The sequence below is a fragment of the Berkeleyomyces rouxiae genome (genome assembly GCF_048999995.1).
Source record: "Berkeleyomyces rouxiae strain 22BRR77 chromosome Unknown BrBRR77_ptg000002l, whole genome shotgun sequence".
NCBI lineage: Eukaryota > Fungi > Ascomycota > Sordariomycetes > Microascales > Ceratocystidaceae > Berkeleyomyces > Berkeleyomyces rouxiae.
In genome coordinates, this window is record NW_027396492.1 from 1231980 (window position 1) to 1259490 (window position 27511).

Consider the following 27511-nt stretch of genomic DNA (forward strand, 5'->3'; position numbering starts at 1 on the left):
TAGCTTCATCGATTTTCATGAGGTCTACATGGCTGATTGTTCTTGCCAGAGGCGCTTTTCTACAGTCCACATCTGATCTCTTGATGGCATAGACAGAGTATTCTACTGCGTCTCGCTCTCGATATTGCAAACCCACCCGTATTGACGGTGTACCCAACTTGACTTGATTCGATGGGTGTTAATGGGCTTTGGCAGGTTGTGCAGCCTTGCGCGCGTCCGACTAATATTGCCACCCTGAACCGGAAGCGCTTGGCCGTGGACGCGTCAATCTGGATATACCAATTTCTCAAGGGCGTACGAGACAAGGAGGGAAACGCCCTGAGTGCCTCTCACGTTGTCGGATTCTTCCGGCGTATTTGCAAACTCCTATGGTTTGGGATTCTACCTGTTTTTGTTTTCGATGGCGGCGCTCCGGCGCTGAAGCGACAGACCATCCAGAACCGGCGCCAGAGACGCGAGGGCCGCCGTGAGGATGCTACACGCACAGCCGGAAAGCTTCTGACTGTACAGATGCAGCGTTTTGCTTACGAGGAAATTGAGCGCCAAAAGAAGAAGAAGAAGAGCAAGTCCGCCAAAGAAGGCAATCAAGGCGTCGAGAACCAGGCTGCTCGGAAAGAGTCTTCTATTGATTTTCAAAAAGCCGTCTATGTAGACGAGATTGGCATGTCGCCGCAAGAGCGCCTGGGTAAACGCAAGTTTGTCAAACAAGACCCCTATCATCTGCCAGACCTTGAAGGCGGCGTCGGAGCACGCGCAAGTCCTCATGACCCGCGAATCATGAGCGTGGAGGAATTGGAGGAATATGCACGACAATTCAACTCGGGCGAGGAGGTTGATCTTTATGACTTTAGCAACATCGACTTTGATGGCGACTTTTTCCAGAGTTTGCCGGCCGCCGATCGGTACTACATCATCAATGCTGCTAGATTGCGTAGCCGTCTGCGAATGGGTCTTAGCAAGGAGCAGCTGGAAATCATGTTTCCTGACCGCATGGCCTTTTCGCGCTTCCAAATCGAGCGAGTCCGAGAGCGAAACAACCTTACACAGAGACTTATGAAAGAACTCGGCATGTCCGGGCTTGATCTGACTATTGATGGCGGCCGCCGCATCGCCGGTGAAAAAAACCGAGAATATATCCTCGTCAAAAATGATAGCGCCGAGGGAGGCTGGGCGCTGGGGGTTGTCAACAGGGACAAAGATCTTGGTAAAGCACACAAGCCCATTGATGTCGATGCCTTGCAGTTTGAGTTCCAGGGCCAGGATGGTGACCCCGACCCCGACGACGAAGAAGACGAGGACTTTGAAGATGTACCTATTGAAGGCCTCAATCGCCTTCCCAAGACCCAAGCACTTGCGGCTCGAGCTTTGCAACAATCACAGATTACGGATGCTTTCGGCAATGATGACAACGTTGAAGAAGATGACGAAGATGCATTGTTTGTGGGTGGTAGTTCGCCTCACATGGAACATGGCACCTTTGAGAATCACCTCGCGGTTGGCGACAGTGGCGAACAAAACGACATCGACTTAGCCATTGCCCTTTCTCTTGAAACTCAACATAAAGCTGTCATATCTGAACCAGCACCTGCTCAAGCTATGACTGGGATAGAAGAACACACAGGGGAAGCTCCAGCCTGGAAACAAAGGGCCGTCGAAATAACACAAAGACACGATAAGCCTATTACGAAATTTAACCTTAATAGCCTCAACAGGCGTGCCAACTCTGAAGTCAACAATCCAACTACAAAAGAAGTCGAGGTTCACGATTCCGATCCTAGCAATAACGACAGTGATAGCGACAGTGATGTGGATTTTCAACAGGCTTTGGCCATGTCTAGAAAGACGCAGCAGATCAAGCCTGCTACAGTGCCTCTACCAGTTCTCTCTATGAAATCGAGCAACTCAAACACACAATCTCTGCCTTTCCCGAAGCTTGACTGGAGCATGAAAAAGAGCAGCGTTGAGTCTGGAAAACCTATCGAGAAGAAGAACGAAGAAACCCTACTCGAATTTGGTGGCGGCTTTGTTCCCGAGTCGTCAGAGGCTCATGAAAAAAACGGCAAGCCTGCAAATGACCTTCCACCATGGTTACTAGATAACACCGATATCATCGAGTCTCTGAAGGAACAAGAAGAGGCCCAGCGACGAATGAATGCTAATGATCGCGAGCATGTGCAGAATGAGCAGCAGTTCTTTGAGGGCCTTCATTCTCAGCAAAAGGAAATAATCCAGGTTCGTTCAGATACTGAGTCGGAGATTGAGTTTGTAGATGTGCACACTGATCCTACACCATTATCTGCCGGGGATAGGAAAATGCCTGTTTCTCGAAACTCGGACGAGACTCTAGTACTACAACGTACAACCCAATCCCCCCCCGCGCTTACTATCGGGGATGCGAAGAAAAAATCACCCGAGTCCGAGTTTGAAGATGTCGTCACAGCCAATACCGCGATTCCTACCAACGATAGGCATGCGTCAGAACCAGCCGACGAAGAGGCCCCTGTTCAAGAGTTTGAAATCGACGATGAAGAACTATTTGGAGAAAGCGCCCAGAATTCAGACCATGATGACAACAATCTAGATGACTTGAGTGACATTGAAAACGAAGAGCTTCTTATCCAAATGGCAGAAGAAGCTGATGAGCACGCGCGCTTTGCCAACCAGGTTCAAAACCGACCCGAAAGTGCCACTCATGATTCTATAGAGACTGAGCTTAGACAGCTCCGCGAGCGGCAGCGAAAAGACCGTCGCGATGCCGACGAGGTCACCGAAACAATGGCGCTCCAGTGCCAGGCTTTACTTCGGCTTTTTGGGATCCCCTTTATTACTGCTCCCATGGAAGCTGAGGCACAATGCGCCGAGCTTTTCAGACTTGGCCTGGTCGATGGAATTATTACCGACGACTCGGATACATTCTTGTTTGGGGGTAGCCATGTCTACAAAAACATGTTTAACACAAACAAGTTTGTTGAGTGTTATATTACGTCCGACTTTGAGAAGGAAATGTCACTCGATCGCAACAGTCTCATTTCCTTGGCCCTCCTTCTTGGGTCTGACTATACTGAAGGACTTCCGGGTGTTGGTCCTGTTACTGCTGTTGAGATTCTGTCTGAGTTTCCAGGGAAAGACGGCCTTGGGAAGTTTAAAGAGTGGTGGGAGGACGTCCAGATAAATAATCGGCCTCAAGATGTCGACGCGTTTTCCGCTTTCCGTCGCAAATTCCGCAAGGCACATTCCAGCAAGCTCTTTCTGCCAGCTAGCTTCCCCAGTCAAGCCGTCCACGAAGCCTATATCCGGCCAGAGGTAGACGACAGCAGAGAGTCATTTCAATGGGGTGTCCCCGATCTCGATGGGCTCCGCAAGTTCCTCATGAGCACGATTGGGTGGAATCAGGAGCGAACCGACGAGGTTCTTGTGCCTGTTATCCGGGATATGAACAAACGCGAGCGTGAGGGAACACAGAGCAACATCACCAAGTACTTTCAAGGCGGCGTTGGCGTCGGATCTCGCGATGCATTTGCGCCGCGGCAACGTGTCCAAGGTAGCAAGCGCATGGCCAAGGCAGTCGACAAATTGAGACATGCAGCTACAGGCGAGGATAGAGATAGCAACCTCCATGTCAATCCGACGGTCCAGTCAAGCACGAAACGGAAGAGATTGGGAACGCGAGCTCAAGAGATTGAAGACGGAAATTACGGAAATAACGGAGATGATGAAGGCGACAACGGCCGTGAAACCGCGGGACGGCGTCGCAAAGCTTCCCGTAAAGCCACTTGACAGATAAGAGAGCCCAGAGCAAGGCAAACAACCATAGTAACAGGGTTAATGAAGAAGATATTGAGGGCATTTCGCCGAATTTCTTGATTAGTGAGACGTGATCGTTGGTGGCATTGGATCTCGTCGGCACCATGTTCCTACTCAAACTCTCTCTTATTGATCCGGCTGGCTCGCAAAGAAGCTGTGTTGCCGACTATTACCAGGCACAAACGGTGGCGAGAAGCTTGGACAAGGCCATTGAACGAGATGTCGGAGGCTCAATGACACGAAGAGCCGAGGGGCCCCACAAAACCTCGAGTAATATGCCAATGTAAGTCAGCTTTTCCACGGCAAGCTTTAGACGACCAAAATCCTTGTCAGATATCACAAAGAACCGCCGGACGTGGCTGACAAACCGTAGACAGACAGGTTGAGCAAGATGATTAGAAAGCATCGCGATGGTGACGCTTGGGGTGTTGATTATCAATGACCAATAGTTTTACACGCCATCTTCACAATCGTGGCCTATAAAGCATTCCTTTGCCCGCGTAGACGACAACCTCAAGCCACACTGTTCTCAAACACGCCCCCCATCTCCCGTCTATCTCACCTATCTCTCATATATCTTTGTTCCACCCTCAGCATGTCTGCTAAAAAAATCATCACTGTCTTTGGTGCCACTGGTGCCCAGGGAGGCTCAGTTGTCGACGTCTTCCTCAAAGACCCGAAGCTCAGCAAAGACTGGCAAGTCCGTGGCGTCACTCGCGATGCGACAAAGGAATCGTCCAAGAAACTGGCTGCCCGTGGCGTCGAAGTAGTTTCTGTGAGTAACACATGTGTTTGAGCGCGCCTATCTAAACGATACTGATTAAAATACTTCTAGGCTGATGTCCATAACAAAAAGTCGGTTGTGGCCGCCATGACCGGCGCCCACACTGTCTATGCTGTCACCAACTACTGGGATCCTAGCATCATGAACAAGGAAAAGGATGTTGCCGTCGGCAAAGACCTGGCCGATGCTGCCAGGGAGACTGGCGTGGAGCACTATATTTGGTCATCCCTGAAGCATGTTACTCGGTGTAAGTTTTTTCGTCTGTTTTGGGATTGAGACCGTAGAGTATTGACTTTGATTAGTGTCCAACGGTGCCTTGAGCAACGTGCACCACTTTGACAGCAAGGCCGAGATCGAGGATTACATACGCGCGCAAAAGATCCCGGCCACTTTCTTCCTGCCTGGGTTCTACATGTCCAACCTGTCCTTTGGCATGCTGTCAAACCAGTCTCCTTCTGGGGATTGGACCCTTTCCATGCCGGTTCCCGCGTCGGCGCCAGTCCCCCTGTTTGATGCTGCTGAAGATACGGGCAAGTTCGTCAAGGCCATTGTGCTGAACAGGGAGAAGCTGCTGAGCAAGCAGGTGCTAGGTGCCACTAGTTACATGAAGCTGAGCGAGATTCTTGAGACCTTCAAGAACACGTTCCCTGTTGTGGGTGCCAAGGCGTCATACTTTGAGGTCCCGAAGGACATGTACTTGGACATGATGGCCAAGTCCGGAATGCCTGCGCCTCTGGAGTTGTACGAGAACATGCGCCTGTTGAACGATTTTGGCTACTATGGCGGAGAGAGTCTGGATGCCTCGCACAAGATCCTGGAGGACAAGCTGACGAGCCTGGAAGACTTCTTCCGCAAGACGAAGCCTTTTGCTGACTTGAAGTAGAACCGCAGAGCAAAAATTGATAGTTAATTAACTAGTCATTCGTGGATATTAGTCAACAAACCTTGTGTAATACAGACTTACGGTGAAGAATATTATGGCCATAATCAACAGTCAAGCATGCTCTACCCCACAAAGTAAACCTCCTATAACTCCCTCATCCTCATCCTCATCCTCATCCTCATCCTCATCCTCATCCTCATCCTCATCCTCATCCTCGCCCTCGTCAATGTTCAGCATGTGATAATGGAGAAAGCTCAAGTTGTCAGTGCATATTACATAAGCGCGGCTAGAATACCCCTAAAAGGCAGATTAGTCAGACGACAAAAGCGGGGCGTTAACAAGTGGGCCTCGCCTTTGTTCAGAGGAAGTTGCCCTTGCCAGCTGCCGTTCCCACCGGCTACTGGTAGTTACTCCTTTCTCCTAGACTCTAGATTTGTTTTTTTTTTTTTGCCGAGGCAGGTCCTAAAAATCTCGCGGTAACTGTTAGATTTTCACGACTTCCTGTGGCACCGCTCGTTTGTCTTTTTTCTTTGTTCCTGTCGCGATATTTCTTTTCCCTTAATATTTTCTGCTTCAATTAATTTCCCAGTCTCAACGTTCGTGTCTGTTTTTGCTTCTATTTGATCATCGACTTATTCTACCCCCAAACTGGTCATCATCTTGCTGCAGCATTCTCTCTGCATCGCCTCAGCCGACTTGCGTCATTCGTCGCCTTTCCATCACATTCTGCCGCCTTTTCGAGTCCTGGGCCAAAAGAGACACTACCAGCCCCCGTGTGGAATCGGCTCCCTATCTTTTTGGATCTCGCGACTCCAACTCCGTTACTCTCTGCGTTCACATCTCGAGCCCGCCATCGCAGCCATCCATCCAGCCACTGCAACCGTGGTTCACTTAACCCCAAAGCCGCCCGCGTCTGACGACCCCATTTCCCGCATCTCGCCGCAATTGGGTCTCAGCGTTTTGCTTCACTCGTCCTTTATTTCACACCTTTATGGCATCTCCGCCCAAGCCTTGGGAGCGATCAGGCGCGACTGTTGGTGGTGAGTGGTGTCTTTTTTTTTACCTCGTGATTTGGGATGATTGCGCCACACTCACTGATTTGCGTCCGCTCATCTACATAAAATTACGCGCTTAATTTTCTCAACACACTGGCTGTCTGAATTGTGCCAGCTAACATTCTCTAATTCTAGGTCCAGTGCCCGCCATGGCTTCGGGAGCAACTGCCACGAACTCCTCTTCCACAGAACCTCCTCAGCTTCCTGCGAGACCGGCATCACTTGCCGACACCGTTAACCAGAATGCCGCCGCCTACAGTCGCATAGGAGGCATGGGCGCCACAACACCCTACAGCCCCTACAACACGGGATACCAGTCGCCCTATGCGTCGCCCTACAACAGAATGGGCGGCATGGGAACCTATGGCACCAGCATGTACGGAGGCTACGGCGGCACCTATGGATCCGGAATGTACGGGGGCGGTGGCATGTATGGCAACGGAATGGGTGGCATGGTCAACCCCGCCGATCCCAACAGCCTAGCCAACCGCTTCAATCAAAGCACCCAGGCTACTTTTCAGATGCTCGAGGGTATTGTCGGTGCTTTCGGCGGGTTTGCACAGATGCTGGAGAGCACCTACATGGCCACACATTCCAGCTTCTTCGCCATGATCTCGGTTGCCGAGCAGTTTGGCAACCTGCGAGACACTCTGGGCTCTTTACTTGGTGTCTTCGCCATTGTTCGCTGGGTCAAGACGCTTTTTGCAAAGATTACTGGTCGCCCTCTACCGGCCGACGCATCATCTTTGACACCAGCTGCTTTTGCGCGCTTTGAAGGCCGCAATTCTCCCGCTGGTGGCTCTGGGCCTACCCGTGCCAGCCGAAAGCCACTGATGTTCTTTGTGCTGGCCGCGTTTGGTCTCCCCTACTTGATGAACAAGTTGATCAAAGCAGTCGCGGAGCGGGAGGAGCGCAAGCGTCTCGCTATGGGCCAGGGTGCTCTGGTGCACTCTAGCCAACAAGGCAATCAACAGCAGGCTGTCGATGCTTCGCAGCTTGAATTTTGCCGTGTGATTTACGATTTCGTTGCCAAGAACGGCGGCGAAGGCGCCGTATCTGGAGTTGACCTTGAGGTTCGCAAGGGTGACATCATTGCAGTTCTGTCCAAGACTGATCCCTTTGGCAATGCCAGTGAGTGGTGGCGTTGCCGTGCGCGAGATGGCCGCATGGGCTATCTGCCATCTACATATTTGCAAACTGTTCGTAAACCCGAGCAGGCTCCCCTCAAGGCCATTGCGCCATCTCCACCAAGCGACACCAGCCGTACCAACTCGATGAGCAGTAGCATCGCCAGTCGCATGTCATCTAGCCTCAAGTCCGATATTAGCAAAGCAACTACCGTCGAGACCGATGTGAAGTCGGATGAGTCGTTCCGGACTATGAAGGGTCTATAAACTCTTCTCGATCTATTCTCTACCTTCTGCAAATGGCACACACACTCCCGTCTTATCTATGCACCACTTGCACCATTGTATCTATAAACGCAAATCTTGGTGATATATCCTTGCCATTCGTTTTCTTTTTTCAACTGGCTACTGGCCCTTCCCAGCAACGTGGCGTCACAATCTTTCTCTTCCCCTGAACTATTTTGTTTGTTTTTACCGCCAGCCCCGGAGTTTTCATTCGTTCTTGTCTTGTGTCACACTTGCCACCGCCGTCTTGTCGTATGTTCCGTGCTATATGGATGACATCTGGCTGCTCTTGTTTTTCGGGTGTCGTCCCAGAGTCAGACTCTACTCTTTCGTAAGGTTTTTTTTTTTCTTTTCTTGTTTTCGTTGGTACCTAGCTTCTATGCTATCACATTTTTTTGTGACAATCATATCTCATTGCATTCCCAATAGCACGATTCTTCATTGTATTTGTTGTGTGTTAATTCTGTCTCGCGAAAACTAGTCTTTGTATCTTTGTCGTGACCAAACATGGAGAAACAAAAGAAAAAGAAAAAAGAATACATACAACACCGGGGATTCCCACGTGGTCACCCACCGTAGTACTAGTCCGGCGCTCTATAGGTTAACTAAGGGAGAGCGGACGGGATCCCGTGCTTTCTACAGGCTATGGTCGTATGTGATAGTTGGGTCAGCTATCACGACTTGTGACGGTTGAATCTGTGTAACAACACTGAACTACATGTCACGGTAATCATGAACCTTAGACTTAACTAGACTATTGTACGCATAGCCTCATTATCATTGAATCTGCACGGTTTAGACACAATTGAATTGAAACTCCATATTAATCTATGTACTCGTGAGAGATCCTCGGCATGTGACAGCCTGGAAACAACTTGATGTGATCTAAACCAAGTTGCTCGCCCAAGCAGCCAACGAGGCGATGAAATCCCTGTTTCTTATAATGATGGACTCGCGTCCACCGAGCTCAGAGACTGTCGCTTGTGCATGCCGCCCCAAACAGGACTCGGAATACTGGTCTAATCACTGGTGTAGAACGGAAAAGAGAAAATGGAGCCGAAACCAGCCCAGTCTTGCCGTGGAGCCACCAACATTCGCTCTTTGACTATACGGTAGGAAAACGAGAAGGAGTCTCGGAGATGAGCCAATTAGCGGGCGTGGCTTGGGGTTTCCGCGAGAGGAAAAGACACCCAAGGCCAGATGAGGCTCTGGAAGTCTGGCAATCGTGGGGCTGGATAAAAGTAAAAAGATTGGCGTAACCGCGATATCCACGATGGATGAGGCACAACGATGCAGTTCCTGCGCCACAGGGCGGGAATGGACTACCTGAACCCTCCAGAAAGGCAGCCCATCGAGTGTGAGTGTGTCTCCCTGTGTGCTCGAGGAGACGATGCCCTTCGGTGGTGAGAAAAGGGGCGGACGTCGGAGAGGTCCCCCCCCCCAAGAAGGGGGGGAAAAAGGCGAACTCAGAGCCGTGAGGCTCTAAAAAAGAATGGACGCAACATTGGGGATGTGCGCGCACTCCAGACTCTGTTCAAATCTCAACAAAGGCGATTATGATGAGAGTCTTTATTAGCCTGTCTACTCGCGAGGGATTCTCAGCAGACGACAGTCTCTCCACAAAGCGGAGGAATCTGTCGTTTGGCGGAGGGGGGCGGTCATCTTGACCTCAAAGGTGACGCCCCGGAGATCTCTGTTGAGTCTGCATGCAGAGAGAAAAGTTAGTATGATTTCGGGCTATTTTTTGGATTATTGTGGAGACATTGCCACGTATTGCGCCACAGCACATAGCGCCACATCAAAGGCGCCGTCGTGTAGAGTATATGTGTAGCAAAGTAGCGCAAAGAGGTGTCAAACTATCGCTGTCGGGATCACGACAAAGAGGTCAAGTTACCCAGTTAGCGTACAGCACTGTGGCCATGAGAGCCCAGCGTACATAATGGAAGATAGAAGCCCTACTAAGTAAGCAAGTCCAAATGAACGTTCGTCTTTTCTCACGTGGTGGCACGTCCCCACTTTCTCTTAAACTTTTAGCATCACGACAGACCAAAAAAGCCAACTTGACATGTCACTTGAGTCGCAAACGCCAATCTCAAGCCATGATCCCAAGACCATGTCTAGGGCACTACACAACACAAACTTAGTCATATTCCTAGATTAGAGAGTCCCCCTTGGACAGAAGTTGCCTTTCTTGATCAATCAGCCCTTTCTACTGTGATAATTACGTCAAATTATGTACATTGATTCACATCCCCAGAGCTTACAGACCACAAGCCCTTTCGTTTCTCCCACAGACGACGACGTCTTGATTCGAAACATGTCAGACACTACTTCCCAGTCTAGCTCCGCAACTCCCCGCGAGAACTACTCCGCCCCCAGCAGCACCGTCAACGGTGGCTTTACAACCATGCGCAACGAAATCGCTGCTCCAGGAGTCGCCGTTCCAGGAGTTGTCGTTCCAGGAGTCGCTAGTCCCATGTTGCTACCAACCTTGAAATGTTCACTCCCAGAACTATCACATGAGAATTACAGGACATGGCTGGTCCTTCTCAACGACACCCTGAGGCACAACTCCCTACCCCTTGTGGCCGCGAAACCTGGTCCGCAGCTGACAGATGACATGGCACCCAAGGGCGTTGATGATATCGGCTCTCACCAACACTCAGAAATTTCTGTTCCACGCAACAACGTCGATTAAGCTCATGGAGAATATCGAAAACTATTTCGCTATCTTTGACAGTGAGATCGCGTCCCACCTCGATGATCAGCTCACAAATATCCGCCCGTGTGCTAGCTTCATCGAGTTGTGGATGCATTTGAAGTATCTGCGACAGCACTTATGCATATATCGGCCCCAGGCTATCTACACACATGAGGACGGACAACTCATCGAGCGCATTTCATGTAGAATGATGGGCCTAGTGCGGTACCATAGGGCAAACATGTACTTGCGCACCAATCCCCTAGCTACGACTGAGGATGTAATCAAAAAGTTTATACGAGATGAATTAGCCGCCACCGATCGCTAATAAGCGAGCCCCGATTTCCGTGTTGCCCAAGCTCCGACGCCAGCCACTGCTGCCGCCCACATCGTTGAGCAACTGTCTCGCCAGGGCAACCTTCGTCGTCAGAGGTCGAGCCGCCAGTGGGACTTGACTCTCCATTGCCCCCATTGCCGAAAAGAACCATCACTCAACTGCTGATTGTGCAGGACATATTGCTCCTACTTCCTAGGTTCGGAACTTACAAGTAGTACTGCTCCAGCGGTTTTTAGATTAACAAACAAAGGGAGGACCGGCTATGGTCGTATGTGGTATTGGAGCGCCATATTTCAAGTTATCCTGTATGCTTGGCGCCGTAGAGTCGGAGATTCATGGCTAGACAGAGAGTTTTCCTGGGTTCAATAAACAAGTTTTGAAAATAGACATGAGCCTCAAATTTAGTTAGTATTTACAAAGTCTAACACAGACGAAAAGCGAAGCCTATCTCGATCTGCTCAGGTCCCGCCAGCGGAACTCGCCAACCGCCACAGCCAAGGCTTAGCTTAAACTCCTTAGATACTGAACGAGCCTTCCAGAGCCGTTCTGCGGCTGCTTTGTCCAACAAAAGCACCAAACTCACCCCGAGGAAGCCTCCATTTCTGCTCAATGACATCCCAGAAGCTCAAGTCTCTTCGGGTTAGCGGAAATACAACCTCCACAGCATCGCCTGGATTGATTTCAATCTTGTCAAACCCGCGGAGCTGCTTCTCCGGGGCGCCGGGTGTTGGGATCTGTATATATAGCTGGGGGACTTCTTTACCGAGACGCGATCCTGTGTTCTCTACTTTTACGCTGATTGTGTACAGCACATCCCACAAGTCTTCCTGTCCGCCTTCAACGACAGGGCCGGTTGGCAATGGGCTGAGATCAGCGTCGGGCAACGCGCTGATGGACAGGTTGGAGTATGCAAAGGTAGTGTAACTAAGCCCAAAGCCAAACTCATACTGCGGCTCAATGCCCTGCTGGTCGAAATAGCGATAATCCACAAACACGCCTTCCACAAAGTCCGACTGTGGGAAGATCTGGAACGGGCCCTCGGGCCCGTCCGGGTCGGCAGAGAAGTAGTCAGACTCGTTACGCGCCACTGTGTATGGCAGTCTACCCGACGGTGCTACGTCGCCGTAGAGAATAGCCGTGACAGCCGGCCCGGTGTCTTGGCCCGGCAGGTGGCCGAATAGGATGGCGGTGATGTTTTCGTGATCTGCAAACTGGTTGACGAGGCGGGGCCCGCTGTTGTGGAGAACGACAATGGTATTTGCACATTTGGAGGCTACATGCTTGATCAGCCCGTCGGTGTAATCGTCATGGAGATTCGGGCGATCGAATTTCTCAGCAGACCAGGCATTGCCGAAGACGAGACAGACGTCGGATGCGGGATCAACCTCGGGCTCGGCACTGTTAAAGTCCCAAAACATGGCTGTGCCGTCTTGGTATGTGCGCATTTTCAAGGCCTCAAAGGGAGACACGAGGTTGGAAGGAGATACAGCACCGGCACCGCCACCGGAAATCATGGTTCCATTTGGTGCAATGGCAAGCCCAAAGAAGTCAGGGTCGATGGGGTCGCTGAAGCTAATCCAAGAACTCGGGTTCACCCTATCCGGGGATTTAGCCGAATATCCAAATATCGACATCATGCGTGGAGATGAAAGGGGGAGGGCATTCTTAGAGTTTTTAACCAACACATGGCCTTCAACTGCGCTGTCGAATAAGGCCTTTCTATGTGCCTCCTGGCGGGCGTCAACAACGGGATGCGGCCCACGAATAGACAGAGGCCGTCCAGAGCCCGGGGACGTAAATTCCTTGTCTTGTCCAAGCTTGTACCAAGACGCAATGATGCTGTTAGTGGGCTAATGTTAGAAAGTCGGTTCAATGGCTTGTTAGTCTAGATTTCCAGCTTACCGCACTGCCATGTCGTTCACTCTAGCTTCCGGCACTGTGCCATTTTTGACCGCCTCCAAAAGTCTGTCTCCCCAGAAACCTTCGTGAGTAGGCATGGCCATATCTAGCCCAGACAAGGCCGCGGCCACTCCAGAATGCTGGGCTCTCCAGTCTGACACGACAAATCCCTGGAATCCAAGCTCCGTCTTGAGTAGGCCGTTCAAGGCCTTGCTATTCTGACAAGCATATGAGTTGTTTAGTCGCTGATATGAGCACATGACGTTGGCAGTGCCGGCTTTGACAGCGTCTTGAAAGGGCCATAGATAGAACTCGTGGAGGGCGCGGTCATCAATATTAGCGGAGATGGCTTCGATGTTGTTTTGCGGCCATCTGTAGGTTTCTTGTTCGTTGGCGATAAAGTGCTAGGGCAGAAGTGTCAATCATCCACCGCCGAAGATCCTCACGGGACAATAGTGCTATTTACCTTTGTGCTTGCCATCACTCCAGCATCCTGATGGCCTTTGACGGTCTGAGAAACAAGCTGGCCAGCAAGATAGGGGTCGACGGCGATGCCCTCCCAGTTTCTACCGCCTCTGCTGATTCTGCCCATGGGTCCAACGACCGGTCCGAGGAGTAGATTGACGCCTTTCCGTCTGAATTCGTCACCCATTCCATATGCGCGCAGGTAGCTCAGGTTGCGGTTCCATGAAGCGCCGACATGTACCCCGCTGGGCCACGCACTGACAAAATCAGCGTTGCGCAGCCCATTCCCGGCATCATCAGTGCAAAGACCGGGAAAGCCGACGCGTTCTATCGGAGCTATCCACCCCACACATCCGTTGGGCGATGGTATACCCGATGTCAGCGATATCTACAGAGAAAGAGGTTTATAGGTGTTAGTCTTGGGTTTTTTGCTTGATAGTGTATCCATGTCAAGGTCTCAACATCAAGCCTGGAGCCAGGACAAAGCGAATACATGAAAATACATACACGTTCCTCAAGCGTCATCTTTGAGACAAGCTCCCTGGCCTTTTTTCGGGCATTTTCCCAGGAGCCAAGCCCCGCCATCTCAGCTATATATATACAGTGTTAGAACGCCTGAATGAACAGGATGTTGATCGTCAGACGGACTCACGCGAAGGAAACACAGGAGGCGATTGGCCATAGAAGTAGGTGTCAGAAGTGATAATATCGCGGTGTTCGACAGTTGTCTCTCGGGCGGTGTGGTAGTAGGTTCCTGTGAGTAGAAGCAGGAGCACGAACACCACCCAAGATATCAGCCGATGCCTCGATCCTGGCGGTGAGTCGAGCATTTGAGGCCATAGTTGGCTGTTGAGATGATCAATTTTGTATGTTTTGGGGGGTTTATGAGCCATTGTAAGGGACCGTGTGGCATGAAGAGAAGAGATGTATATTCACGCAGAGAAACAGGACAAGGCTATCTGACTACATGGTTACGCCTTGCATACTTTCAGTCATATGCAACAAATGTGGTGCACTGCAGATGCTTGTACAAAAGATGCACAACTGACTGAGAGAGATCACCATCTGTGGCTACAAGGGTTGGGCTCGACGTTGCATAACCCTGGGAGAACATGGCGTGCTATTTACCGGTAATTAGCCGGTGGTTGTTCAAGTATCAACAGCTAGTTAGTTAACTAGTTAGTGCTCTGAAGTATCGCACCCTCTGGTGAGTTATTTGCTAAGCTTTTCCATCTTGATCAAAGCCGTTTCTCTCCCGGCGATCCTCCACATTTCACGCAGTGACCTACACGTAGCTGTTTCTAGAGCTTCCAATGATGCAATTCGAGCACATGAAAGACAAGGGGCCGTAAGCAGGAGATGAGATTGTGGCATTTTGTTACATCCATTTTGGCCTTTGATATCGTGTTTCTGTAGATCAAAAGGTGCTCGGTAGAGGCTCCAGCGCCACTTGGCGCCTTTGCTTGCACCAGGTTACACAGACAGCTCAAGAAGGGCTGGGAACAGAAAGGCATCTCGTCTCAGCGGCGTGCAAATGCTGATATCGATAACTACAAAAGCCATGGCTCTCGGCCTCTAGCATCGCCGATCCGGGGCGGTTGCCCAAGCACCAGAAGCAAGAGCACGTGGGCGCATCTACCGCCAAAACAACAGTCCGCCACATCAAAGCTTCATTGGCTCAAGCTGGTCAGACTTGCTGCTGCTGGAAACCCTGTTGTGGCAGCTTCTCCTCATGCCAGAGGCGCTTTCCACTTGATATTTAGCATTCAGCACAAACATACGTACTCTATTGTCTACAAAGAAACCCCGCTCGCACAATCAACACAGCACAAGCCGTTGGGGGCTTTGCGTCACCGCCTCCACCCTCCACGCGAGGGCTGGCTTGGCCACTTTGTACCAGGTGCTCCTTGGTGGTGTATCAGGAGCCTCTTGGTTTTTCTTTTTCTCAGACTTCTTTGCATGTTCGGTGCAGGCCTCTGCTGTCAAAAAGAGTCCCGGTGTATTCTGCCATACAGAAAGAAGCTGTCTTCCGACCACAACCCCTTCAAGCTGTTACTGGCCGGTCCTCTCCGTCCGATCTCCACTGCTTGGCCGATTCAGCCTGCTGATCTCCGGCTCATCTCTCTCGCTGCGATAACCATCACGCTAGGCTTTCTCTACCGATAGCCAAGCCAGTGACTGTCTTTTCAATTTTTTACTGAAACCTAGTCGCCAGAATGAAAGGTTTCTCCTCTCTACCTTTTTATCTTGCTGTTCTTGGCTTGCTGGCGTTGGCTACAGCCAGTCCAATGGTGTGCCCTGATGTACGTGGATCCCTCTAATGTCTTCTGCAGACCATCCACTCTTGCCGCCTATATATGGCTCCTTTCGGTCTCCGTACTCTGTGTGTACATGAATACTGATACCCGCGTCTTCTCCAACAGGATCTTCGCGACTTGATCCTCAGCGGCCAGGTGCCGGAAGAGGTCTGCTGCTCCTATGGAGTCTGCAGGGGAAATGTCGTTATTCGCATGATGTAAGGGTAGCTCAACTTCGCCATGGGCTGCCTACAAGTATACATGTACGCCCCTATTCAGTCAAAGAACCCTGGGCAGTTTGTTGTCCATACCCAAAAAACCTCAAATTAAAAGCATCCCAGAAATCTTTTTCGAGAATAGAGTTGCCTTGCAGCGTTTGCATTGGCGATGATCAGCACAATGCCAAGTAAGACACGGGAATCATGACATGAGCTTGGCCGTGTCAGTTTCTGCAGGTTGGGTCTTATTTGGATTATTTATATTACCACCACTTGGCAACCCTTCCATATTACACACGCCCTGCTTATTTTCCCTTTAGGACACCATTTATCGTGATTTGTCATATGGCAGCTTATCAGTTCCTCCTCCCTACCCCCCGAGACCTTCACGAATCGATCATTGTCCGTCGCCAGGCTAATAAGTTGCAACGCATGTTGGCAAGATGAGGTCTTGTGACCGGTTTCTGGAGATAACAGCCAAAGCTGAAAGTACAGCGGTGCCGGCTGCCACTGCCTTCAAAAGGATACAATCGCTTTTTGGAACGCTTAGGCGACACAAGTCCGAAGGTAGGGACCCTGGTTACTATCAGATGCGCTTATGAGACCATCGAAACGAAGGAAGACGAGGGGGCAGGAAGAAAAGCTTGCTGCCTTCATATTAGTTTTATATGCTATTGTGGTAAATTAGCATTTGTTTATTTTAATATAAGTCGATCGATTATTCTTCGCGGATCTTAGACGGGCGGTGCAAGTGAACAGCATAGAGAAGGTCTGGTGACTGAGGCACATGGATACTAGAGATTGGCGCATGTCCGAAACAACCGGTAGCTATGCGGAGATGAAAGTCAGGATATAGAAGTGGAAGAGCGGGTTTGACGGCTGTCTGGCGGGTAACTCGACAAGGGTGGACAAGACAGACACGACCAAGTATGATTAGTTACAGGCTGTTCTTAATATATCTGTCTATATAATCAAGCGGGTAAAGCTATTGTTAGTTAGTTATCCCCAGATCAGCATCACAAGTCGACGCCCGATGGCATGTCGTTGGCTCCCGCTTTGACAAGGGTGAGTAGTTTGGTGGGGAGCTGTAGGCGGCGGCTTCTGATTGGCGCGGCAGATTCAGCAGTAGTCTTCCCGCATTCTGCTAGCGTGGAGTGACATGTGTACCTGTGCCTGGAGTGGGTAAGTATGTATGTAGAGAGTTTAAGAGCTCGCGCGGCTTGCCGTTTTTGCCGAGACCCATGGAAGGAAACGAAAAGCGGACGAGGAGAGAGAGAGAGGCGGAGAGGAGGGCGGGCCCGTCTAGTCCATTGGTACTCCTGTTGGTAGCTAGTGTCTTGGGGTTATTTCGCGGGCCAATCCGATGGAGCGGTTGTGAGGAAAGCCGTAACCGAAGGCTTGCCTTGCGTGGGCACATTGCAATTGGCAGCAGGCGCAGAGGAGACTGGAAACGCGGGACAATGAGCAGAAGCGGAGACAGGCCCAAGGGGCTTTCCTTGAAAAGGATTCCGGCTGTTGGCTTGCACTTCTTCGAGGGGGGATCTCGTGACGTTGCCCCAAACGGAGTACATGCGACTGCAGGCTGGTCCACTGGTCTTGTCAAGGGTGTCGGATCTATCTTGCATGTGAGTACAGGTATTCTTGTACATCAGTTACCGCAAGACGAGTAGTGCACGCATGTGTGGGCAACGCCAATCAGTTGTGTGCGGCTCAACGTGAGGGGGGGGGGGGGGGAAAGCGCCGAAATGTCGGTTCATTTGGGGGAGCAAGCAAAAGAGAGGGAGAGAAACAAGGGCATGGTGCCAAGGGGAACGGTGCTCTAGGCTGCTAGCGACGACAATGGCACGTTAGTTAGTGTCTACATGGAGGAAACTAAGGCGGCGGGAACACAGGCTTTCAGACCTCTTGGAAGCGGGATATTTGGATTACTTATAAGCTACAGCCGCCAGGCTGCATGTCTATTCTTGATTTTCTTCCACATTGTAGGCAGTTGTTCTTTTCTTCTTGTTGACACTCATTTCTCGTCTGCGTCCTGGCTTATCCTTTTGCTTGTTCTTCTTTGTTCTCTCCCTTCCTTGTATTGTTCTTCATTCCTATTCTCCAATTAACCCCACCAACACAGTCTGTCTGTCATCCCGTCTTCGGCCATCACTGTCTCCTTTTGGCTTTGGGCTTACCTACACACCCTTCCCCTCTACGTCCATCACTACAGCTAGGTCTTCACCATGAGTCCCAGCGCAACATACCCACTCAGCGACCCGGCAGCCACGCTTTCCTCCCCGTCCAAGGCCAACATTGGGGTCTGGACAAATGTAGCCCACGATCTCAAGATCAATCCCTGCGAGCCGACGCTCGAGAGTGTCAAGAACGGCAGCGAGCTCAAGCCAGGCGAAGTCACGGTGGCGATCAAGAGCACCGGTATCTGCGGGTCTGATGTGCACTTCTGGCACCACGGCTGCATCGGCCCGATGATTGTGACCGACGAGCACATTCTCGGCCACGAGAGCGCCGGGCAGGTGATTGCCGTGCACCCGTCGGTGACAACGCTCAAGGTCGGCGACCGTGTGGCCGTCGAGCCCAACATCATCTGCGGCGAGTGCGAGCCCTGCCTGACGGGCCGCTACAACGGCTGCGACAAGGTGCTCTTCCTGTCGACGCCGCCCGTGCCCGGCCTGCTGCGCCGCTACGTCAACCACCCGGCCATGTGGTGCCACAAGATCGACCACATGTCGTACGAGGAGGGCTCGCTGCTCGAGCCGCTCAGCGTCGCACTGGCCGGCATCCAACGCGCGGGCATCACGCTCGGCGACCCCGTGCTCGTGTGCGGCGCCGGCCCCATTGGCCTGATCACGCTGCTCTGCGTCAAGGCCGCGGGCGCCTGCCCCATTGTCATCACGGACATTGACGAGGGGCGGCTCAAGTTTGCAAAAGAGCTGGTGCCCTCGGTCACTACGCACCTGGTGACGCGCCAGTCGGCCGAAGAGGGCGGCAAGAGCATTGTCAAGACATTTGGCGGCATCGAGCCCGCTGTGGTCATGGAGTGCACGGGCGCCGAGCCATCGATTGCATCGGCCATTTACGCAGCCAAGTTTGGTGGCAAGGTTTTCATCATTGGCGTGGGCAAGAACGAGATCAATATTCCCTTCATGAGAGCCAGCACGCGCGAGGTCGATATCCAGCTGCAGTACCGCTACTGCAACACGTGGCCCCGCGCCATCCGGCTGGTTGAGAGCGGTGTGATTAACCTCGATAGGCTCGTCACGCACCGCTACAAGTTGGAAGATGCCATTGAGGCGTTTAAGACGGCGGCAGACCCAAAGACTGGCGCCATCAAGGTACAAATCCAAAGCGATTACGGGGTAGATGCGTAGAAAAGGGTATTTTCTGGGTGTTATGATTAGTTCACGTCGTTTATTTTTTCTTATAATGTACCTAGTTAATGAAGCCGTCCTCAGTCCTTTCCAATGCGTGCGATATATGCAATTCTGCCAATGTGTGTTTTCTGGCCAATAGCAGACAAGAGCCTCCACCGTTGCACCAAGAATGGCAAGCTTGTGATGCCCTCGGAAAGGTCCGCCAAATTTTCTCCTTGACCCCAAGATTTCCCGAAGGCGCTTGGGCTCCACCTCCCGGTTGCGCTTTAGCACAATGCTGAGAAAAAATGGATGGACGGTCAACGAGACGCGTAGGACATGATGCAAGGCCGCAATAACGTGTCTACAAGTTTTTTAATTGTATACAGCCCTCAAGTCTTGGATACCACACGATTAAATCAATCACTTGCCCCTCAAGCAAAAGCCCTGCTACAACAGCTCTAGCCCATCTTGATCGAAACAAGAGCAAACCCTAAGAGCCAAGACCGGAGTCTAACCCTGGACTCTTGAACCCTTGAACCACCCAGGAAAAAAAAATCCACCACGACCAAACGGACCGACGGACGACTTGACCATCACCTGGAGCCCACACCATTAAAACACCACGACACTCCTTTCCCCGCCACGCCGCGTCCGCCGCCCTGAACCACGCCTCCTACACGTCTTTAATCCGGAATCACACACGCACCTACCCCCTACCGTATCCTCCTCCCCCCCCCCCCCCCCCCCCCCGTGCCCCGAGCCACCCACACAGAGACAATGTCCGCCATCCGTCCCGCCGTCCGCGCCCTGCGCATGCCTCTGGGCCGTAGACTCCAGTCCACTTCTTCCACGCCCACGAGCGGTGCCGCTGACAAAGCTCTGGCCGGTCTGTCCAAGGCCGTCAACGCCGCCGGCCCGATGGTCTCGGGCACCGTCAAGGCGCTCGGCAAGGCTGGCGGCCGCACCGGCCAGGTTGTTTCGCTGGTTGAGAGTATGTACCCCCCTCCCTCCCTTTCTTTGTTGCTTGCGGGCATCAAGTCTACGTCTCGAATCTTATATGAACTGCACAGCTCGCTGACTCTTCTTTGTTGCCGTTGCAGAGGCTATCCCCAAGATCACCTACTACTCCAAGGTTGGCCTGGAGCTCGGCAAGCTCGTCGCCAAGGGCCGCAACATGGAGGTCCCGTAAGTCGTGCCTCTCGCAACCCACAACACTGCCATCCCAAACATAGCATGACGCCTGCATCTTTTCCCAATCCTTCTTGTGCCAGTCGTTTCTTTCTGCTCCGCGTCTTTTTGCCGGCCCAATGGCTTCCTGTCCTCCCGTCCATGTTCCATCACAACCATGAAATTCCAATCCGCCCGTCATACAACTAGCAACATCTCTGTCCTCGTTCTCTCCTCCCAGATGCTAACCTCTCTCTCTCTCTCTTCGCCTCCCCCCTCAACAGTAACATGGCCACCTTCCAGACCTACTACACCCAGGCCTTCAACGCTCTCAAGCAGCCCGCCAAGCTGGTTGCCTCGGCCCAGCAGACCCTGACTGCTCTCCGCACCGGTGGCGTGACCAAGGCCCAGCTGGCTGCCGCTGGTGTCCTGAGCGCCGAGCTTCTTGGCTTCTTCACCGTCGGCGAGATCATTGGCCGCTTCAAGCTGATTGGCTACCGCGGCGAGATCCCCTCTACCCACCACTAAAGAGGGAAATATAAAAAGACATTGCTGCTTCTGTTGCTGCTGCGTGAAAGGGAGAACGGTTAGCTAGAGTAGCTGTCTCTTGTCATGGGCTCTGTTTATTGTATTTTTTTTCACTTGTTTTTTTCGCTCGTTTTTTTTCTCATTTGTTCATTCCTTCTTCCTCTTCATTAACTCCCGTTGTCTCGGAGAGAGTAGTGTATGTTGCGGCTTGACCGTCGGAGCTCGGAGTCACATGTCCTAGCAAAAAAGCAATAGGGTAGCTCGTATTCCCTATACTGTATTATACATTTTCTTATTGTTCTCTGGCACTTGATTTTTTTTATTCAAAGAATTGATAGTACAAGTGAGCAACTGTATCAGAGTACAACAAAAGCAGAGGAAAAAAAAGAGAAAAAAGAGAAAAAAGAAAACACCAGAAAACAAAAAGCCTCTATAAGAGAGCAGTGTAAAAAAGAAACCTGCTTAATGTTTATGCAAAGTTGCGTGAGGGAAAAGGGGGAAATGTAAAAGGGAAGCTGTCAGTTGAGACCGTGACAGTGTATCTATGGAAGGGGGAAAACGCCAATGTGTTGAAATAGCAGAATATCGAGAGAAGAAAGAAATGGAAGAAGAAAGAAAAAAGAAAACAGGGACGAAAGAGTCCAAGGAAAAAAAGGGGTGAAGCTAGATGCGGTTGTTTCTTTTTATATAAGAAAAGGGGGCCTGTCCAGAATGCAGCACATGATTTTAGGGCCTTAAGCTCTTGGGACATCAGGCCTCCTCGCCGTCCAAATATATCTGCCGTGAGGAGTTGTTAGTCGGGCCATCGGGGCCGGGCCAGGCCGGGCCGAGCAGGGGTTATCGGGGGCGTAAGGACTCACAAGTTTACGTAGGGTTTCCAGTGCATGTGGCACATTTCCGTCCCTAGTTTCTGCACCAGCTCGTTTACCTGATCGGGCGTCATGCCGCCAGCGCGTGTTAACGGGCGCAAGCACATACCCTGTAGGCTGTGGGTAAAGGCGAGGTTCATGAAGCGGCCCAGGTCCTCGCTGCCGCTTTGCCACGGGTTGACGGGCACTTTGATAACCTCCATGGTGACGTCGACAAAGCCGGCGCTGCGGAGCCGCATCTGAATCGCTTCGCCGTTGACGTCTACGCTGAAGCCGAGCTTGTTCATGGCGGCCTTGTAGCTGGTGTTCCATAGGTGGAAGCCCGTGTCTGGTGTGATGGAGTTGTCTTCGGAGTGGAAGGTAAAGTCGAAATCAACCTGCTCAAAGTAGCCAGTTCCTGGCCGGAGATGTCTGTGGGGGGGGGGGGGGGGGGGGATGAATGAGTTCTATCAGCTCCAATACATTACCCAGAGAGAGGATGGAGACGTACGTAATGATTTTAGCATAGAGACCGTCCCAGTCGTATATGTTGCCCATCAGCATACGGGCGTGGGCCATGTCCCAGTTGTTTTCTATAGACGCCCATGAGTCTCGCTCGACATTCATGGGCCAGAAGTGGCTATTAGGCATGATTCTAAAAAAGCGTTAACAGGCTGTCTCGTCCTTGGATGTGCGTAACGTGGGGGCAGAAGACACGCAGACGTAGAAGAAGGCTTACACTTGCGGCTGGAGATACCAAAACCGATCGAGGCCGAGAACGATGCCCTCGGGATATTGCCTGTCTCATATTAGCCAAGGTCCACTGTCCATTTGCCGTCGCAAGCAAGACATGTGACGTCCGACGCACCTTGCCATCATGAGGGCCCAAATGCCTGTGCCAGTTCCAATGTCCAAAATGTTGGGGCCCCTGGGACATTGGACGGGCTTGCGCGTGCTGCCGGGCATGAGCGACTGATCCTGGCTCGCTACAACGCGCGACGGGCGGCCGGGGGCGTGATTGATGGGCACTGAGTGGAGGTGATCGTGGCGGATTTTGTTGAAAACGGCATGGAAAATATCCATGCGGTCCTTCTCGGCCTGTGGAAATGAGGCGAGGTTAGACTTCAGGCTGGGGGGAGGGGGGCGATGTTGGAAGCCTTTGCAATCGCAAGGGGGGGGGGGGATTGTGGTTTGAAGCATACCCCATCAACTGGACACAGATAGTCGTTGTCGGTTCTGGCATATCTGCGCTTGTTCTCGACAAAAGTCCACGAATCACCGGGCTCCTTCTCGTCAGAAGTGTCGTAGCAAAATGAATTGACAGCCCTGGAATAGTGTGTTAGCAGCAGGGTCGCCACAAGGAGCAGAGAGAAGCTGGAAGTGTGCTTTACTTACATGAAGGATGTCAGTTGGTTTGGGCAAAGCACCCAATCACGAGCTAGTTAGTGAATGTTGGGAGATGTCGACTGGGTGAGAGATACAATGGGATTGGGATTCGGTATAGACAAGGGCGGCAGAGTGGCGAGACCCTAAATCAGCGCAGGCGGCGTATACAATGCAATGCGAGGGCGCAGATTTGGGATTTGCGACAAGCCAGACGGAGCCAAACCCAGCTTTCGCTACAGTAGCAATTGTCCCGAGGCAAAAACCAAGGCGAGGGAGCAATTGTTAGGCAAAGCTCTGCGACGAAACGAGACAGACTGTTACTTGGGACCAGGACTAGACGACAGGCGAGAGTGTCAGTGAGCTAAACGCGGGCGAGCCAGTGTAGGTCTAGGTGGGCGAGTGTGAGAATGAGAATGAGAGTGAGAGTGAGCGTGAGTCTGAGGGTGGGTGTGAGTGGGCGAAACAAAGTCAATCGAAGCTGGCGATCTGTGATGGTGAGAATTGACGTAGCGAGGAGGAAAGGGCAGTTGGATTCAAGCAGAAATATAAATAGGAAGAGAGGAGAGGGGATAAGAAGACAAAAGAGCGAGTGTGAGGTGAGGTCTAATGATCAAGTGTGGTTAAGTTTAGATGCAACGCAATGCCCTCCCCCCCCCCCCCCCCCCCAGCAAACAGCGCCTGGATCTGTCGACAAGGAGCAAGGTGGTAGGTAAGACTAAGACTGCTCAGCCATCCAGATCATTGGCCAGGTGCAAGTGTAGGAACAAGAATGTACGTACTTGTACATGAGGCCGTGGACTTGTAGGGCAGGGTAGGGCAGGCAAGGCCCCGGGGTGGTTGTACTTGTACTTGTACTTGAGCATGCAAGATCAACGCTGGCTTGGTGGGCGGTGGTTGTTGATTGTGCCCGTACCTGTACCTGTCCCTGTACTTGTACCTGTGCCTGAACTAACTTGTGCTTGGGAGGATGGGAAACGTGCCGGGGATCAGGCGGACCAGGGTTTGAGTGAGAGAGAGGAGAGAGGAGCGAGGAGCAGGCCTGGCCTGGGCTGTCAAGGGCCGAAGCTTGTGAGAGAGACAGAGCGAGTGGGAGAGTACGAGAGGATAGACGAGAGCGGGAGAGAGGGTGTGAGGGTGTAGCAATGAGTAGATGGGTGGGTGATCGAGGGCGTGTGTGCGTGATGTTGTACGGCTGAGAATACAGGGACTGAACAACAAAGCGTCCAAGGCCAACGGCAAAGGCAAAAGAGCTGGAAAAGACGCGCCGCAGTGGAGGTTCAAGTCAAAGTCAAGAAAGTCAAAGCTGGGCACGGACAAAACAGATGGCCCAAGTGCAAGCGCAGACAAGGACGAGAGGGCTCAGGGAAGACGAGCTGAGCTGAGCAGACACCGAGACCGACGTGTGCATGCCTGCTCTTATATACCGAGCACTCGTCGTAGAGGCACAAGCACGGTGCGATCTGGGATACCACGGGCCGTTTCAGGCCCGGTGCCAGTGGGGTGGCTACTCGCGTTGTGCTAGCTGCCGGGCCGACTGGCTGAACAACCAGAGATCTCTGGTCTTTACAGCGTCAAGGGGGAGTTATATTTTAAGGGGGAGGGGGTGGGGGGCTCAAGAAGAGCGAGGACAGATACAAGAGTGCAACGGGCAAAGGGGGTGCGTCAAGATGGGACGATGCGATGGTGAAGATGGAGATGGAGGAGTTCTTGTACAAGTTCTCTGTAGGATGGATGCAGGCAGTGGCAGCCAAGCTCAAGACAAAAGGCCTGGCCTAGTCTGGTCTGATCTATAAGCCGGTGCAGGGCCGCATGATGCAGTCATCGCGGGCCAGAGAGGAAGCAGAAGCATAAGTGGGTGGTGCTGGGCTGGCGTGAGCTGGGCTGGGCTGGAGCTTCTCCTCCACGCCCACAACCCACGCCCACGTTTCAAGAGTCATGAGACCAAGTGCCGGCGTGAAGGGGGAGACAACGACTTACAAGCAGGACGCGGCGAGACAACAACGGCCCAAGAAGACAGACCATCTGCTCGAAGCTCGTTTGGCGGTGAAGCTCGGCGGACAACCACGTCGTAGGAGACGCAGCTCTGAGCACAATAATAACGAATACTAAGCCGGGAGATTATGCCCGAGGTTAAGAGACGTAGCTGAAAAAAATTTAAAAAAGAGAGGGAAAAAAAACAATGGAATTCCAGGAAAGTCGGACTGAGCCTGCCGGTGATGTTGGTGGGAAACAAAAGAAAATAATGGCTGTTGTTGATTTGTGCTTTGTATAGAGTTGCTGCCAGACCACGTGAAAGATTACTGGGCTTTTTTTTGTTTACAAAAAAAGAAAAGGTTTTTTTTTGTGCCAGCTCACTGTTGAAACAAAAAAGACAAGAAAGCAACGTGCGTCCACTGACGGGGCCAGAGTTTTTGACGAGGGCTCGTATTATGTATATATAAGCGAATGGCCAGCCGGTAGTTGGCGATGGCTGCACAAGAACTGGCCGCACAAACAAAGTATGGAGCTCCCACAGCCTGATCTGACTTTTTATGGAACTTGAGCTGGTGTTGTCTCTTGGCAACGAGATGCGTGATGATGCACAAACGGCTACAGCGTCTAGGCGGCACGGCACCACAGAAAACACGGACAAAGACAGAGACAGAAACACCAAAACGACAAGGAAGAGCCCAGCGGCAAGTTGGCCTTGGCTTCTACCGGCGGCACTTCGACTTGGAGTGGGAGGAGGCTAGCAGGCGGCTATAAAGAAGTGCCAGAAAGGGGGGGGGGGGGGGGGGCAAGAAAAAAAAAAGTGACGTTGATGTGAGGCTAAATCAAGGACGGTTCATGATACTATCGTGATATAAAAGACAGTGAGCGTTTGTCTTGTTAGAAAAAAAAAAGAAGAAAAAGAGGGAGAAAAGAGAACAGAAATCAGGGATGAGTGTCAGCAAATAAGCAAAAAGAAAAGAAAAAAAAAAGGAAATAACTACACAAAGTGGGCAACGCAGCAGCAGAAGTAGCAGAGTAGCAGAGATGGGCAAGGATTAGCTAGAAGAGATAACTATACAACAATAAATACATCTCGGACAAGTCAAGCCAAGCAAGAAGCAGGATAGCCAGGATAGAAGAGGAATACCTCTGGCCCGCAATGCAACAAGTACCAGTCCAGTACAAAAGGATGACAACAAGTACTTGTCTTCTCGTCTCGTCTCATCTCTTCTCGTCTCCTCTCTTCTCTTTTCTGCTTTCCTCTGCTGTCGTGTCATGTCATCCATCCATCTCGATCTGGCGTTTGTGTCCGTGTCTATCTACGTCCGTATTTGCGTTTCTGCCTTCTGGCGCCCAGACCCCGCGGAACGGCGGCGGCTGCGGCTGCGTCGGCGGAGTGCAGGGCAGGCGGAGGCGGGGCAGGCCCTACTGCAACTGTGATTGTGATTTTAACTGTCATCTGTGTATAGCTGGTTAACTGACTGGCTACGTAGTTCACCACTTGGCAACTATACACGATCAACTGCGTGTACCCATGGAGTTGGTGGACTAGCTCTCTCCCCATCTCCCCATCTCCCCATCTGCGTCTGAGACCTACAGCCACGGCCATGGCCGAGACACCCCACCCCCCACCTTGAGACGGCCGACAATGACAGGGCGCATGTCTGGGAGGAAGAGAGGGAGCCCTTTGAGACACCAACCAACACAACACAATCACAACCGCCGGAACGTGTACCCTTCAGCCATTGGCTCCAGAACAAAGACAGTTCTCCTGGCCCAAGAATACAAGCATACCTGCATCTGCTGTGCTGTGCTGGACGCTCCTCGACGCTCGACGCTCGCGTCTTACTCAGACCCAAGTCAAGGGTCCGCCCAAGACAAACGCCTGCAGGGATGGCCTTGTCTCAGAACACCACTGCTTGCATGTCGTTGAACCCACTCGCCCACGTATAAAACAAGCCAGAGGAGAATGGATGGTCATGAGGTTGAAGTTGTGTCGAGATCTATAAAGAAGAACCCGCAGCACAACACGACCTCGTCTGCCCTCTATCTCTACCTCTGCCTTCACCCCACATTTCCGTACGGCGAAACGCTTTTCCTTTGTGTACACACATACATACAGGGACTACGGCGGGCTCGGGAGACCTACGCCCTCCGTCTTAATCATCTACAAGACCTTCCATGTAATCGTAGCCTAGTTCCAGCCCTGCCCTGCCCTGCCTTGAATCCAACCCAGCCGGCCGGAAAAAACACGCACTACGACCCCGTAAACTACTGGCTTTTTTTTGAATTTCTTTCATTCCACGCCAGGAGGAAAAGAACAGAACATGGGAATCTTTCCCTAGTTGCCTGTCTTTTTTTTTTTTTCTTTTTTTCTTCCCTGGAATACTGCGTCGTATA

At 51.8% G+C, this 27511-nt stretch overlaps 9 protein-coding genes across 9 annotated transcripts; 6 read left to right on the top strand and 3 right to left on the bottom strand.

The window, feature by feature from the left end:
* Window positions 1–171: 171 nt before the first annotated feature.
* Window positions 172–3777, top strand: BROUX77_001896 (uncharacterized protein; the record flags this gene model as incomplete). The annotated part of the gene is made up of 1 exon (XM_073746375.1): window positions 172–3777. The coding sequence occupies one exon, from the start codon at window positions 172–174 to the stop codon at window positions 3775–3777; it is 3606 nt and encodes a 1201-aa protein (XP_073606978.1).
* Window positions 3778–4399: 622 nt separating this feature from the next.
* On the top strand, window positions 4400–5471 carry BROUX77_001897 (uncharacterized protein; the record flags this gene model as incomplete). Its single annotated transcript, XM_073746376.1, has 3 exons — window positions 4400–4579; window positions 4640–4835; window positions 4891–5471. The coding sequence occupies 3 exons, from the start codon at window positions 4400–4402 to the stop codon at window positions 5469–5471; spliced, it is 957 nt and encodes a 318-aa protein (XP_073606979.1).
* A 991-nt stretch (window positions 5472–6462) lies between these two features.
* On the top strand, window positions 6463–7920 carry BROUX77_001898 (uncharacterized protein; the record flags this gene model as incomplete). Its single annotated transcript, XM_073746377.1, has 2 exons — window positions 6463–6511; window positions 6662–7920. 2 exons carry the CDS (start codon window positions 6463–6465, stop codon window positions 7918–7920), a joined length of 1308 nt encoding a protein of 435 aa, XP_073606980.1.
* A 2335-nt stretch (window positions 7921–10255) lies between these two features.
* Window positions 10256–10636, top strand: BROUX77_001899 (uncharacterized protein; the record flags this gene model as incomplete). Its single annotated transcript, XM_073746380.1, has 1 exon — window positions 10256–10636. The coding sequence occupies one exon, from the start codon at window positions 10256–10258 to the stop codon at window positions 10634–10636; it is 381 nt and encodes a 126-aa protein (XP_073606981.1).
* An 855-nt stretch (window positions 10637–11491) lies between these two features.
* On the bottom strand, window positions 11492–13865 carry BROUX77_001900 (uncharacterized protein; the record flags this gene model as incomplete). Its single annotated transcript, XM_073746381.1, has 4 exons — window positions 11492–12815; window positions 12879–13279; window positions 13342–13728; window positions 13848–13865. The coding sequence occupies 4 exons, from the start codon at window positions 13863–13865 to the stop codon at window positions 11492–11494; spliced, it is 2130 nt and encodes a 709-aa protein (XP_073606982.1).
* A 4215-nt stretch (window positions 13866–18080) lies between these two features.
* Window positions 18081–19226, top strand: BROUX77_001901 (uncharacterized protein; the record flags this gene model as incomplete). Its single annotated transcript, XM_073746382.1, has 1 exon — window positions 18081–19226. One exon carries the CDS (start codon window positions 18081–18083, stop codon window positions 19224–19226), a length of 1146 nt encoding a protein of 381 aa, XP_073606983.1.
* Window positions 19227–19988: 762 nt separating this feature from the next.
* Window positions 19989–20906, top strand: BROUX77_001902 (uncharacterized protein; the record flags this gene model as incomplete). The annotated part of the gene is made up of 3 exons (XM_073746383.1): window positions 19989–20202; window positions 20312–20396; window positions 20663–20906. The coding sequence occupies 3 exons, from the start codon at window positions 19989–19991 to the stop codon at window positions 20904–20906; spliced, it is 543 nt and encodes a 180-aa protein (XP_073606984.1).
* An 856-nt stretch (window positions 20907–21762) lies between these two features.
* On the bottom strand, window positions 21763–22405 carry BROUX77_001903 (uncharacterized protein; the record flags this gene model as incomplete). The annotated part of the gene is made up of 2 exons (XM_073746384.1): window positions 21763–22186; window positions 22266–22405. The coding sequence occupies 2 exons, from the start codon at window positions 22403–22405 to the stop codon at window positions 21763–21765; spliced, it is 564 nt and encodes a 187-aa protein (XP_073606985.1).
* Window positions 22406–22489: 84 nt separating this feature from the next.
* On the bottom strand, window positions 22490–23927 carry BROUX77_001904 (uncharacterized protein; the record flags this gene model as incomplete). The annotated part of the gene is made up of 4 exons (XM_073746385.1): window positions 22490–22553; window positions 22623–22852; window positions 22957–23080; window positions 23920–23927. The coding sequence occupies 4 exons, from the start codon at window positions 23925–23927 to the stop codon at window positions 22490–22492; spliced, it is 426 nt and encodes a 141-aa protein (XP_073606986.1).
* Window positions 23928–27511: the final 3584 nt, after the last annotated feature.